Below are 14,289 nucleotides of genomic sequence, written 5' to 3' on the forward strand. Positions count from 1 at the left end.
CCGAATAAATCTGATCAGCTCATCAGATAATTCCCTGCTGCAATGAAGTCCTGTCACTTTCAAATACTTTCCAAAGAGGGTGTAAAACCAATAAAACTGTCAAAACAATTCCCTAAGAATGTTCCTTCCGCCTGGAACATTAAGATTCAGTATATCTGAATGGGTTTACAACATGGTCAATTACATTACACTGGACATGGCTATCTCTCCTTTGCTTTATGAAGGCACACTCACATTTAATTTTATTTCATTTGGGCGTACAGCGCGATAACAGGCCCTTTTGGACCACAAGCCCGTGCCCCCCAAATATACCAATTAATCTATGATCCCCAAACATTTTTTGGAGGGTGGGAGGAAATTGGGAGCGCCCAGAGGAAACCCACGCAGACATGGGGAGAACTCCTTACAGACAGCACTGGATTCATCCGCGAGTCAGAGAGAGATGCAGCGCTGAAACAGGCCCTTCACCATCGAATCTGTGCTGACCATCAAACACTCAATTTTTTTTATACCAATCCTCCATGAACCTCTGTCTTCTCCCCACGTTGCCAAGAATTTGCTGACAGACTCAGTCCCCCTCACCCAGATACCAAAGCTCACACAGAAGCAGTAAACTCTCTCCATCTCTCTCTCTCTCTCTAAGACCACTCAGGAACTTAGAGCAAATAAATAACCTTCTGGAAGAATTTAGCAGCGAGAGCAGCAGCAGTGTGAGAGAAAGAATAACCAGGGTTTTGGCTTGGAACATCGTGAAACACAAAAGTCTGCAGACACTGTGACTGTAGTAAAAGCACACTGAAACGCTGAAGGAACTTGGCTGGTCTTTTCAGCGTCCTTTACAAACCAAGATACATCACTGGCGTTTCGGGCCTGAACCCTTCTTCAAGGAATAAGCAGAATGAGCTAGAAGCAGAAATCTCAGAACGTCACAGAATACAGACCGTCCCGGCTGGGGGAGGGGCCCAGTCTATAAACACTGTTAACTGGATACAGTAAGGGTAGAGGTGAGAATTTATCATCTGTGCAAAAAGAGACAGGGAGGGAGAGGCAGGATTGGAGGAAGGTGATGGGGAAGGAGCGGCAGGGGTGGGAGGGGGAGGGAAGGGGAGGTTTAACTCAAGCCAGATATTAATCAATATGCAACATCAATCATTCTTTTCCCCCCAGAGATCAGGCCAGAAAAGTTGGTTATATCTTTACCTCCTGTGGACGCTGCGAGACCTGCTGAGTTCCTCCAGCATCTCTGTGTTTTTACTACAATCACAGCGTCTGCCGGCTTTCATGCTTCATTCCTGGCAGGTATATAGATCGTGACGCCCCTCCAACCTACCGTCATCGCACGGACCCTCTTTAACAATCTCGATTTTCCTTTTCTGCTGACAGGAAGCAGACTGCAAGTCACAGAGGTGCAGGTAGGTGACACCATCACTTCCACAAACTGACGAGATGACTTGGATCTCACACTGGGGACACACACACCGATCAGCATCGCACGTTGCCCCAAACAGGCAAATGGATGAGCCACATTTCTCTGAGAAAAGGAAGAGCAAGAAGGTGAGAGACAGATGGGAACTGGGCAGAGAGACTGCCACATCAGAACCTTTTATCCCAAGGGACGGTACTTCCCATTAATGCAATCTTAAAGGTGCCTTGATATTCTCAGGGCATTGCAGTGTGAACTACCACCAGAGATTTCTTTACATTGCATTTAAGGCAAATAGGCCATTCAGCCCATCTGATTTCTGCACTCCTTGAGACATTGCAAGTTGGTTTATTGTCACATATCCCAATTTGTAGTGGGAAAGTTTGATTTGCAAGCAATCCAGCCAGACATCCAGAATCAAAATTTATTGTCCTGTTGTTTTGTGGCAGCATCACAGTGAAAATATTTATATAAACCACCTTAAAATAGTGCACAGAAAGTCAAAGTAAGGCAGTGTTTTTGGTTCATTGTTCATTCAGGAATCTGATGGCAGCAGGGAAGAAGCTGTCCTGACCAATCAACCACCCATTTTTTTACACCAATCCCCCTTGAACCACTTTCCCATCAATTTGCTTACAGATTTGGTCCCCCTCACCCAGACACCAAAGCTCTCTTCTCTCTCTCTCTCTCTCTTTCTCTCTCTGTGTTCCTCTTCAATCTCCTGTACCTTTTTTCCTGATGATGGCAGAGTGAAGAAGACATCTCATACATAATACAGTAAATAAAACACAGATGTGGTTTTACAGGGAGGCACAACATAATTCTACTGTTGTGAGGGTCATCCAGGAGTCTATCAAGGGAGCATTATCCTCTGTCAGCAACAGGCCAAGACAGCAAATTAACTGTATGGACAATGTGAAGCTTTAAATGGTAACTATGAAAGTATTGAATTATTAGTGTCCTCCAAAGTTGAAAGCACAAACTTCTAGATTCAAGGACGGTTTTGTTCCTGATGTTATCAGACTCTTAAATGAACTCCTCGTGGGTAAAAGATGTTTCCTCTGCACTATTTGATGAAACTTTTCTCTATACCCTTTACATTCATTGGCTTTGGAGGCGGTGCAGAGGAGGTTTACCAGGATGATTCCAGCAATGAGGGGGTTGGCTTATGAGGAGAGATTGAGGCGTCTAGGACTGTGCTCACTGGAATTTAGAAGAATGAGAGGGGATCTTATAGAAACATAAAATGATGGAAGGTTATCGATAAGATCAAGGACGGTAATGTTTGTATTGGTAGGGGAAACTAGAACTTGGGGACATAGCCTCAAGATTCATGGCAGTAAATTTAGGATGAGAGAAATGGCTTTTCCCAGAGAGTGGTGAATCTGTGGAATTCACTGCCTACTGAAGTAGTGGATATATTCAAGACAAGGATGGATAGATTTTTGCATAGTAGAGGAATTAAAGGATATGGGAAAAAGGAAGGTTTGTGGAGATGAGCCTATGACCAGATCAGCCATGATCACATTGAATGGTGGAACAGGTTCGACGGCCGATTCCTGCTCCTACTTCTGATGTTCTTTGCAGCATTCTTTGACTTACTGTAACACAACACACTGCTCGTTTGTCTTATTGTGGCACTAGTTACTGTACAGGTTGAGTGCCTGGATATCACGCAAAACAAAGCTTTTCACTGTTTCTCTGTGCACATGATAATAAACAATTCAATTGAATTTAATTCAAATTCAATTCACTGTCCTTCCTTAGACTAGCTGAAACATGACTTCAGACCCACCAATGTTCCTTGATTACGGATAGACTGTAAACACTGGGATTGCCAGCATTCCACCGAGATCCAGATCCAAAACATTCCTTTGGTCCTCTCCACCCTATTGGCTGAGACAGTGCTCCTTCTGGAGAAGGTGCAGACAATACCTAAAACGGTGTTTAACTTTATTTGATTCCTGAGCTGTCCAAGAAACTATGCCCTAGTGGATTAATGACACAGTTACCTCATTTAAATAACCCTTTAATCACAGTGGCATGTTATAGACTTCAATAATAACTGAGTAACATTTTTCTGAACGTACTAATACCTCCCAGTGACTGGGATGAAGGATCAAGGACAAAGCATATTTGTCAAACATCAGATGGAATTACAGCTCAAAGTGCAAGATCAGGCAAATCAGCACAGTTCACACATAAAAATAACCAAAATTTCAGCACGTCGAAGTCCCTCTACTTAAACAAACCCTTCAAATTTAATTAAATAATTGTATTTACAGGAAAATTCCAATAATCTGCTATCCAGCTATTCAGGAACCTCATGGTTTGGCAGCGGTCTCATCAGGTATTGTTGCCTCTCTCCCTTTAAACTCACTGAGACCTTTGTCCCCACCCTCCCTTTCAAATCAACAGCAGTCCCCTCACTGCATCCCCTTTCAGCTGAGAAGGGCCACGGTCCCCACCCTCTCTTGAAACTCACTGGGGCCCCAGTTCCTGTGAACCACTGAAACATTCCAAGTGCACTGGAAAATTTACTATATTGCCATTTACATTTATTATCTAAAGAATTTAATTAATGTTGTGCTAGGATATTAATAAGAATAACGTGCAAGAGTCTGGGTGATCTGCTGGGCACAAACACCAAACTCATAACCGGTTGTGGAGCTTTCTGGCATGTTGTACACAAGATGATGAAGTGTCCCTTCATGTGACGGATTATTTCTACAGGGTGTGGTGGAAAGTGTGCTTTATGGTCTGGGACAGGGACACCGATACCCCTGAGCATAAAGTCCTTCAAAAGATAGTGGACACAGCCCAGGGCATCACAGGCAAAACCTTCCCCACCATTGAGAACATCTACAGAGAACACTCTTGTTGGAGAGCAGCAGCAATCATCAAGGATCCACACCACCCAGCACCCACTCTGTTCTCGCTGATGCCATCAGGAAGAGGTATCGGTGTCACAAAACTCGCACCAGCAGGTTCAGGAACAGCTGGTCCCCTTCCACCATCAGACTCCTCAACAACAAACAATCAGGGACTCACTTTTCCACTTTATTGATTTTTTAATCTCTGTATTGGACAGTCAGTTTCCTTATAGATTGTTTACTTGTTTATTTACTTGTGTACGTTCTGTACAGTTTTATTTTGCAATGCCAATAAGTAATTCTGCCTGGGCCGCAGGAAAAAGAATCTCAGGGTTGTATGTGATGTCATGTATGTTTTCTGATAATAAAAAAATCAGAAATCTATTTTAGAGTTTGAATGAGTACTCGGGAGAGTCGAGGCAGTAGGACCTCTCTCTACACTTTATGGGGCTGGTGCTTCATGCTGCTGTAGATGAAGGGAGGAACATTTCCAAGAACAACATGGAGAAATGCCTTGAAATTATTAGCATCCCACAAGGCTGGAGCTTGACTTAATGTCCCATCTTAAGTGATACTTCCAGCCTAATGACTCTGCTGTCAAATACAACCATTTCTGTTCAAGGGGACTTACTGCATTCTCCCTGGCCTGCTACTTGGAGATCTGTTTGCTTGATGCAGGATTGAACATGAAGCTCACACTCATTCTCGTACGTGTTACCATCTGTGCCGCACACCAGCTGCTGAGAGCTGACGCACTCTGTGGAACAAACACATTTCCCCGTCTCTGCCTCGCAGATGGCCCCAAACTGGCAGTTTCCACAACGATCTGGAAGCAAAACAAATGATGAGATCATTCGAAAACCAAAATGACACCTTTTCCATGAGGATCGGGGGACAGAAAATCGAGTTCCACAATTCCCCAAATGTTTCCCGGACAAAGATGGATAGCAGGTACTCCAATATTTCACAGATCCTCCTTTTCAATATTCAGGATTCTTCTGGCCACCAAGATTGTCCATGCAGCTAGAAGTCTGATTTGGCACAGTTCTGCAAGGACTCAATGAGGTGGGGCTACTGATTAAGGGAAATGTTGCTGCCCCCCCACCCCTCCCATGATGTGATCCAGCAGGATTGTTGTATAAAGAGGTCGCGCAAAATAATTGAGGACACCTTCCACCCTGCATACAGTATCTCTTAGCTGCTCCCGTCGGGGAAAATATATAGGAGTATCGGAGCCAACACCACCAGACTGAGGAACAGCTTCTTTCCACAGGCAGTGAGAATGCTGAACAACCAAAGGAACTGCTCACACTGACCCTCCCAGACTCTCCGATTCATGAAACAACATCTATTTTTTTATTTGCATCGATGTATACTTGTATTCTTGTCTGTAGATGTGTTATGTCTGGTTGTGAATCTGTGCACTTTGCACCAAGGATTGGAGAACGCTGTTTCGTCAGGTTGTACTTGAACAATCAGATAATAGTAAACTTGACTTTACTATTATAGCAACCAGGAGAACATCCTTAAAACAACAGATGCAGGTCAGACAACATCTGTGGGTGGAACTGGTGAGTCAATGTTTCAGGTCTTTCATTACAGAGATTATATATGCCAGGTTTTTAATCTACCTAATATCACCCACGGAGATCCAGTGCCAACACAATCAGGTCCTGATGACAATGTTACATGGAATTACATGCAATCTACATGAGGGAAACAACTCATTCAGGTTTTATTCTCCACCTACACTCCAGTTCATTAACTTGATTCGCTTTTCCCTTCCCCTGTTTACCCTCTTGCACATGCCCAGCATTAAATGTATCTCGACTATGTGCTTCAGCCAATCCTCCAGGTGGTGATCAGCACCAACTAATGGGATCAGCCGTTCCATTTGGAAGCCTGGCTATAAAGCATTAATGAGATGACTTCATGTTCTCAAGAACCATTTAATGACAAGCAAGACATAAATCAATCCAAGTACAAGAAAACTCTGTAGATTTTCATTACAATATCTGTTTTTTAAATAATCCCAAGGTTTTCACCACCTGCACTGTCAGCATTGAGGGAACTTTTGATTCCTCTTAATACAAAAGAAAAATCGAAGAGAAACTTTGCCTGTTTGCAGCTCACTGGAGTAACGAGACTTTTAGTTGGTCTCCCTGGGAGCTGTTCTCTCAGTCTTAATTTTACACCAACTACTGCAAATTGGATGAGCAAAATCCAATTCCATCAGTGAATCGTGAAGAATATTGCCCTCAAATTTCTCTCTCATCTGCAGCTCTGTGGTGAGGTCATTATGGATGGACCTCCCACCCCCCCCCACCCCCCCCACCCACGTCCATTTCACTAAAGACAAGGAACAAAGCCTCCCACAACATCGTTCGCTACCACTGGATGCTCTAAAGGATTTTTTTTTCTTACCTATAAATCAAATCCATTTGAGCTCAGGTTTTGAGCGCAAATGATTTTTTTTCCCCTCACTCTTTTGTAACATGAATGCACTATTTCCAGAAGGAAGTAAAAGATGAAAGTCTGCAGACACCATGGTCGAAGTAAGATCACAATGTTGGAGAAACTCAGCAGCATCCTCCAAGTAGCTTGAGATAAAGACGCATAATAACGTTTTGGGCCTGAGCCCTTCATCCCTTCGTCAAGGTGTTAGCAAAATGTAGGCAGGCACCCGAATACCTTGGTGAAGGGCTCAAGCCTGAAACGTTGGTGATGTATTTTTATCTCAAGCCCGAAATGTTGGTGATGTATCTTTACCTTTGCTACATAAAGTACTCTATTCGACCTACTGAGTTTCTCCAGCATCATGTTTGTACTACTTCCAGAAGGAAATTGGTCTGGGGACTTCTGCCGACAAATGTACAAATGGAATATCCCTATTGTAATATAAATACATGATGATATTAACATAGACAATGCTTATTTCAACCCGGCCTGTGGAAATTGAACCAATAAAGTGAAACTTACCACTTCGCTTGCATTAAAACAAGGGGCAACCATACGCAAGGTCGCCAAACAGATGTAACTTAAAGTGTTCTGGGTGCTTCAGTGCCCCTCTTTGAACCTTGTACTGCTTGTACAGAGATTACTTTGAGCATCTCAGTGCTTACGGACTTTTGTTGGGGAAAGATTCAAGCTGCAACTCTGCCTAAGCCATTAGGTTTACCTCACAGAGGTTGGGGTCATTTGTGAAATGTCTAGTATCTCAATTTTAAATTACCGGCATCTGGAAACTATGTCCCTCATTTGAGAGTCTCCCACCAGCAGAAATGTCTCCACATTTCTCAACATTTGGCAGCACAGTTAGCACAACGCTATTACAGCGCCAGTGAGCCGGGTTCGAATTCCCCGCTGTCTGTAAGGAGTTTGTACCTTTCCCTATGCCTGTGAGGATTTCCTTTGGGTGCTCTGGCTTCCTCGCACATTCCAAAGACGTATGGGGTCGTTGGTCATGTGGGTGGAACTGGGTGCGGCAGGGTCATAGGTCAGAGCAGGGTCATAGGCCGGGGGTGGGGTCAGAGGCTGCAAATGCCTGGTACTGTGCTGTATTTCTAAATTATGAAAACATCTATCCTGTGGGACCCTTATGGGATCTTGTATGCTTTAATAAACTCCAAAGAATACACACACTGTCTGTCTCACCTCTCTTGACAGCAGAATCTCTTTTGGAAAGCCTCCAATGCCATCATATCCTTTCTGAGCTAAATGAATTAAAATTGTACGTAGTTTTCAAGTGTGACCTCCAAAATAGTACGTCAAAAATAGATGAAACCCACCATCATATATTTTCAAACAAGGAAGTCCGTTTATAATTCTAACTAAGGCTGAAAAACCTGGATCTTAAAACTTAAATGGGTTTTGCTATTCGATAACATTGTGGCTCTTCAACATTTCCTGACCTTCCCCAGCCACCAATGAAGACTCAGATTGCATGGATCCTTTTGAAATTCTCATTCATCTCTACACTTTGGGGCTGTATTTGGAACCAGGACCCAAAAGGCAAATCGTTGTCTCAACCAGCGCCTTCCCTTATCAGAGGAAGGAAAATTTAATCAGATTATTTCCTTCAGATCAGTAAATTATGCATGATCCAAGGTTACATTCGCTCAACGGAACATCCATTTGTAGATTTAAATTAAGGCCATCTCACATTAAAATATAATGCCTTCCTATCAGCATCCCCTGTCTCCTGAGTTATAGAGATAACTGTTTCAACAGCATGTCAGGGTCTTTATGAAGGAGTGTTATTGATAACACCCACAGCCCTGCACTAACATTGTAGAGAGATTAATAACAGTACATGACAATGGGGAGAAATTCGATTCAATAGAACACCTTAATGGAATGTCATTCTGCTTTCTATGCAGATGAATCCATGAAGAATCCAATAACGCGACCTAGCACAGATTCTACTCAACTGCCACAACTCACATTAACAGAATATGATACCTCAAATGGAAAGATTCAGGGCCGGCGGGGGGGCCCTTTTAATTTTTAATTAAGACATACAGCACAGTAACAGGCCATTTTGGCCCACAAGTACATATTGTGGTGTAGGTGAATTGGGTGGCACGGACACATGGGCCAAAATGTGTCCTGTAGGTCAAAATTAAAAATTAAAAGGTTGCCCCCCCCACCCCTCCAGGTAGATCATTTCACTGTTAGAATGGAAATGGGACATTTACAAAAAAATAATTTAACTCCTAAAATCTACAATCTCTCCCCCTCCATGAGAAATTGTTGTTTGGTTGAGAAGGGTTTTAAAGTAATTGAAAGTGAATTGAGCTCTAAAAATCCACTGGTAAACCCAAAAAGGGAATTTTGTCAGCGGTTATTATTTTTGTCAGTAGGTTTACAATTGTAAAAATGAATATATCAAAACATTAAACAATAAGTAATATACACAATGGATAACTCGTTAAGGAAACAAATCGCAAAGTTTGAGGGACACCTTGGTAGGTTCTTCGATTGATTTCCAATAGGTAGGGGGTTAACCCAGCTTCAAGAGGGAAGTAATTTGGATCAATGCTGGGTTTGATCCCAGCAAGAGGTCAAGCAAAATGCAAAACAGAAAGTGGTTAAATAAAATGAATATTCCCAGGCAATTCTCTAACATCCCATCTGATGCGTTTTGAGGAATGGATGGAGGATACAAGGCATTGGTTTGAATTCTGAAGTAAGTAGAGTCAAGAGGAAGGTGTCCATCCTCTCAGTCACTGCAAGACGAAGCAAAGACCCTGAAGGGAACAAAAGTCTTATCGTTGGAATTTGGAGAATAAGGAGGATTTCAATTAAACATTTTGAATGTTGGAAGCCATGGAATGTTGGAAGACATGAACGGCAGGAGGAAACCGGAGCCCCTCAAGGAAACCCATGCAGACATAGGGAGAACATACAAACTAACCTTACAGACAGGGATTTGAACCCTGGTCCTGTTCGCTGGTGCTATAACAGTGTTGTGCCTCACTAAAAATATATTTTTTTCACCTTTATTGGAATTTAGGAGAATGGTGGGGTGAGGGTGAATCTCACATTGAAACATTTTGAATGTTAAAAAGCGTGGACAAAATAGATGTAGAAAGGTTGTTTCCCGTGGTGGGAGAGTCTAGGACAAGAGGGCACAACTTCAGAATTGAAGAGTGTCTGTTTAGAACAGAGATATGGAGGATTTCTTCACCCAGAGGTTGGTGAATCTGTGGAATTTGTTGCCACAGGCAATTGTGGAGACAGGGTCATTGGGTGTATTTGAGGTAGAGACTGATAGGTTCTTGATTAGCCAGGGCATCAAAGGTTATGGGGAGAAAGAGAGGCAGTTGGGCTGAGTGGGAGAATGGATTGGCTCATGATTAACTGGAGGGGGCAGACGCAAAGGGCTGAATGGCCTATTTCTGCTCTTTTATCTTCTGACTCGGGCTCGAAACACTGGTTATGTACCTTTGCTATAAAGAAAGCTGCGTGACCAGCTGAGTTTCTCCAGCACTTTTGAGTATGAAAAGGCAAAAACAGATTCTTTTGGTGGACTTTATAATTGGAGAATTGACAAAAACTGCTGGAAATGTAAAATAAAATCAAAAATGTTGTAAGGCCACAGCAAGACAAACCAGATCTGCTGATTGAATCCGGAATGAACAGAAATGGTGACCAAGAAATTATTTGTCTTTAAAAATCCATCTGGTTCATTCTGGGGGACAGAAACCTGCTTTCGTTGAACAATTTGGCAAACAAATGACTCTAGATCCACCAATGTACAAAACTGTTAACTGCCTCCTCAGCTGAAGGCCCATTCGGAATGGGTGGTGAAAGCTGCTCCTGCCTTCCATGACCAACCTAGATTTGGGGATGGATTCATTGACCTTGATCATTCTTCAGAAGAGTACAGAACAGAAACAGACCCTTCTGCCCAAATATCTGTGCTGACCATGATGCCAATTTAAACTCATCCCACCTGCCCACTCATGGTTTATATCCCCTCCATACTCGGCCCATCTCATCAGCTTCCCCCACCTCCCCTGACATCATGCTCCAGACACCTGTATAAAAGATTTCTCTCATAAATCCTCTTTAAACTCCCTCCCCCTCCTCTATTTAACATTTCTACCCTGGGAAAAAGACTTTAGACCTAACCCTGCAAGACCATGGACCCTATATTGAAATCTTACATTTTTGGCACCAACAGTCACTGTGAATATTTGTCTAATCCTTCTAAATTTATTACCTTTTCCTTCCTTCCTGTATGGTCATCTAATTTATATTTATTGCAGCTGGCAGCAGGTAAACTTTTTGGTGTTTTTATGCATTGTACGACAATAAACTCTTATTCACATAGTCAAAATTTTGTCAGGTCGCCTCAACCTCGAATGAAAACAATTCAACCTTGTCCAACCTCTTTTTTTAGACACCCAGCACGATAACAGGCCCTTCCGGCCCACAAACCCACAATTAACCTACTCAGTGGGTCAAGGAGGATCCATGGGAGAGAAAGAATAGCCGGAACCTTTCATCAGGACTGAGTGTGGAGCAGAGACGGCTGGGAGGGAGGGGATTGGTGAACCAGGGAGAAAATCAACAGGTCATGAACAGATGCTGAAATCTCATAGCAAGTTTTGGAAACTTATCCCATGAACGTGGAGACTGGTGGGATGGAAGGGGGGGAGTGTTCTATTACACTTTCAAGTGTATTTTTATCCTATACTCCATAGGATTTAGTAGTTTTAATTGTAATAGTTAATGTTACTTATATTTTTACATTATATTAGTGGTCGGTTTACTTTGTTTCAATAAGGATTTTTTTAACCTGTGCTTGTCTAGGCTGGTTTGAATGGGTTTAAGATTAACATAGTTATCAGGGAGAACTACTTACAAACCAGTTACCCTGAGTTTCATCCTCAAACTTTAATTCTCCCAAAGTGAAGATTCATTATTTTCTCTCCTCTAACCACTGATTATATTTTTGCAAAATAAATCTCCACTGGTGTACACTGCTGGCAATAAACAATCATTAATCTGGAGCGTCAGATTGCAAAATAACTTCCCACTGTGAGCGAAAGTGAAAAGATCCAGAAATGAAATCAAGAAAAGGATCATTTTCGTGCTCGACAATTCCTGCATAGTTGTTGCCACGGCAATGCCAGGAAATGCCACACTTTCTTCTATCAGGCAAGATTGAGGGAGACCAGGGACATGAATAACTGAGACAGCAAGAAACAGACGGGACGAGATGGAATGAGCAGAGGAGATGTGAATCCTTAATTCCCCTCTGTCACAAAGTTTAAGCTAAAAAAAAACCAAGCCTTAACCAGTCCACTTCCCACTTGAACAGAAGGTGGGGGGTGACAGGATGTGGCCAATGAGGTAAAACCAAGGTAACCATGGAGATAAACTGCTTACAAGGCTGTCTGGTCAATGAGTGAATGGAAAGAGAGAGTGAGAAGACAGACAAGCAATGAACAAAAGGATGTAGACAGTGCAAAATGTAGAGCTGGAAGTCAAACCAGTTTGACCTGCAGGTCAGAATGGGCACGATATTGTCTGCCAGTGAATAAAAAGGGGATAATGAAAGTTAAGTCAATTTCACATCCCCTTTGCCCCACCCTACCTTCAGCTTAATGAGCATTCTGACAAGCGGTCCTTGACTTGAAATCTTAACTCTGTTTCTCTTCCCACAGATGCAGCCTGACCTGCTGAGCATTAAAAACATGATGTTGGAGGAACTCAGCAGGTCAAACAGTGTCTTAACTATAGCAAAGATAAAGATTCATAACCAGCACTTTGGGCTTGAGCCGCTCATGATACCTTGATGAAGGGCTCAAGCCCGAAACATTGGATATGTGTCTATCTTTGCTATGTATGGGACACTGTTTGACCTGCTGTGTTTCTCCAGCATTGTGTGTTTCTTCAACTACGGTGTCTGCAGACTGTCGTGTTTTACTGCTGAGTATTTCCAACATTTTCTGTTTTAATTTCAGATTCCTGGCATCTGTAGTTATTTTTGATTTTCGAAGGTTTGGAACTCTTTTCTGTGCTGAACCAGTCCTGCATTCCTCTGATTCCCTCCACATATGCTTCCTGAGTTGTTGCAGCAAATTGTTTGTTTTTGGCTCCAAATTCCAGTGTCTGCAGCCGCCTGTGTGTCCTATCACAATTATTCCCCTGGCTCCTCTCCGGCCACCCTCGCTGCAGACCATCACACTTACTTTCACGCCTCCAGCTCTAATGAAAGTTGACTGAGCTGAGGAGTTCACTTTGATTCTTTATTATTCTCCAGCAAACTTTCCAGCATTTTTTATTTTGTTTGTGATTTTCAGCGCCTGCAGATCTTTAAGCCTCTGAAGGACAAGGCAGCAGTTGGCTACACCATATTTTATTCATTGCTAAACCATCCTGAGTGACAACCATCAACAGCATCTGGAACGATAACGAACAGCCATTTCCTGAAAACTAAGTACTGTCTCTCCATGGTTTTCTCCGCAGGCCAAAAGCCAGCGACCAGGGGTTAGTATTCAACAAAGGTGGTCCTTTGATTTGACCTGCACTCTGAGCTGAGTTAAAGATCATACCAAAAATTAAAAAAAAATTGATTTGTTTTAATGCTCCTTGCTGGCTGCAGTTCCCCCAGGTGGGTGTGGAGATTGAGGTCAATGTACGAGGGGAAAAACACGGACTGGTTAGCAATGTTCCCTCTAATTTTCAGTAGTCAGTGGGCGCAAAAATCCTAGGTTGTGCAAATTTTTCTCCTGTGACAAAAGTATTTATCCACTGAATATTTGTGCAAATGTAAATTTGAAATGGTTTCAAGATCATTTGGGCACGGACTATCTCTCATGGCTGATAAAAGTGTATTTGGTTATTTTAATATAAATATGATTGCATTCTACGAGGTGACGTATTTAGTTCAGATTTTAATTCTACGTTATTTTAGGGAACTAACCTTTTGTAAGCACATTAATTTCCTTTGTATGCTGGTTGCAAAACGTGAGTGTTTGCACACCTGCACAGCTTAGAGGGAACAGTGGTGGTTCAATATTTTAAAATGATCCTTTCTGCACGTCCAAACAAGCAACTCTTATGTTATGAAGAGTCACAGAGACAATAGGGCAAGTGGCTTTAATGCCACTTGTCATCATTCTGCACGTCTATGAGTGTAGGGATCCACACGCAGCACAATGGTTCAGCTGGAGGTGTTGCTGGGGCTTGTTTGGAGGACATCCTTGAGGAGATAGCAGGTAATAATAAAAATGAGATCCAGTGTTCAGAAGCTATTTCACAATGTAAACTACAAGCAGTATTCCATTTTGAAATTAAAAATACAGCTATATAAATAAACAGTCCTGTCTCCTGAGAACAGACTACAAGCCTACAGCCAGAGATCACACAAGAGACCTGGTTTGTAAACTGACTTGACAGCGAGATTTCCTCATACGCATGAGTCAAACACGAGACTTTGATGCTGTATCAATTGGCCGACATCAAATCAGCCATTGC

At 42.5% G+C, this 14,289-nt stretch overlaps 1 protein-coding gene across 7 annotated transcripts in view; it reads right to left on the bottom strand.

The window, feature by feature from the left end:
- Window positions 1-14,289, bottom strand: part of agrn (agrin) — a 425,017-nt gene that overhangs the window by 86,631 nt on the left and 324,097 nt on the right. For all 7 annotated transcript variants that reach the window (XM_069918355.1, XM_069918353.1, XM_069918352.1 and 4 more), the window contains 2 exons: window positions 4,928-5,122; window positions 1,331-1,531 (listed from right to left, as the gene is read on the bottom strand). In XM_069918355.1, the coding sequence (XP_069774456.1) occupies window positions 1,331-1,531; window positions 4,928-5,122 (396 nt within the window). The remainder of the gene's footprint in view (window positions 1-1,330; window positions 1,532-4,927; window positions 5,123-14,289) is intronic.

The sequence above is a fragment of the Narcine bancroftii genome, chromosome 2, assembly GCF_036971445.1.
Source record: "Narcine bancroftii isolate sNarBan1 chromosome 2, sNarBan1.hap1, whole genome shotgun sequence".
NCBI classification, from domain to species: domain Eukaryota; kingdom Metazoa; phylum Chordata; class Chondrichthyes; order Torpediniformes; family Narcinidae; genus Narcine; species Narcine bancroftii.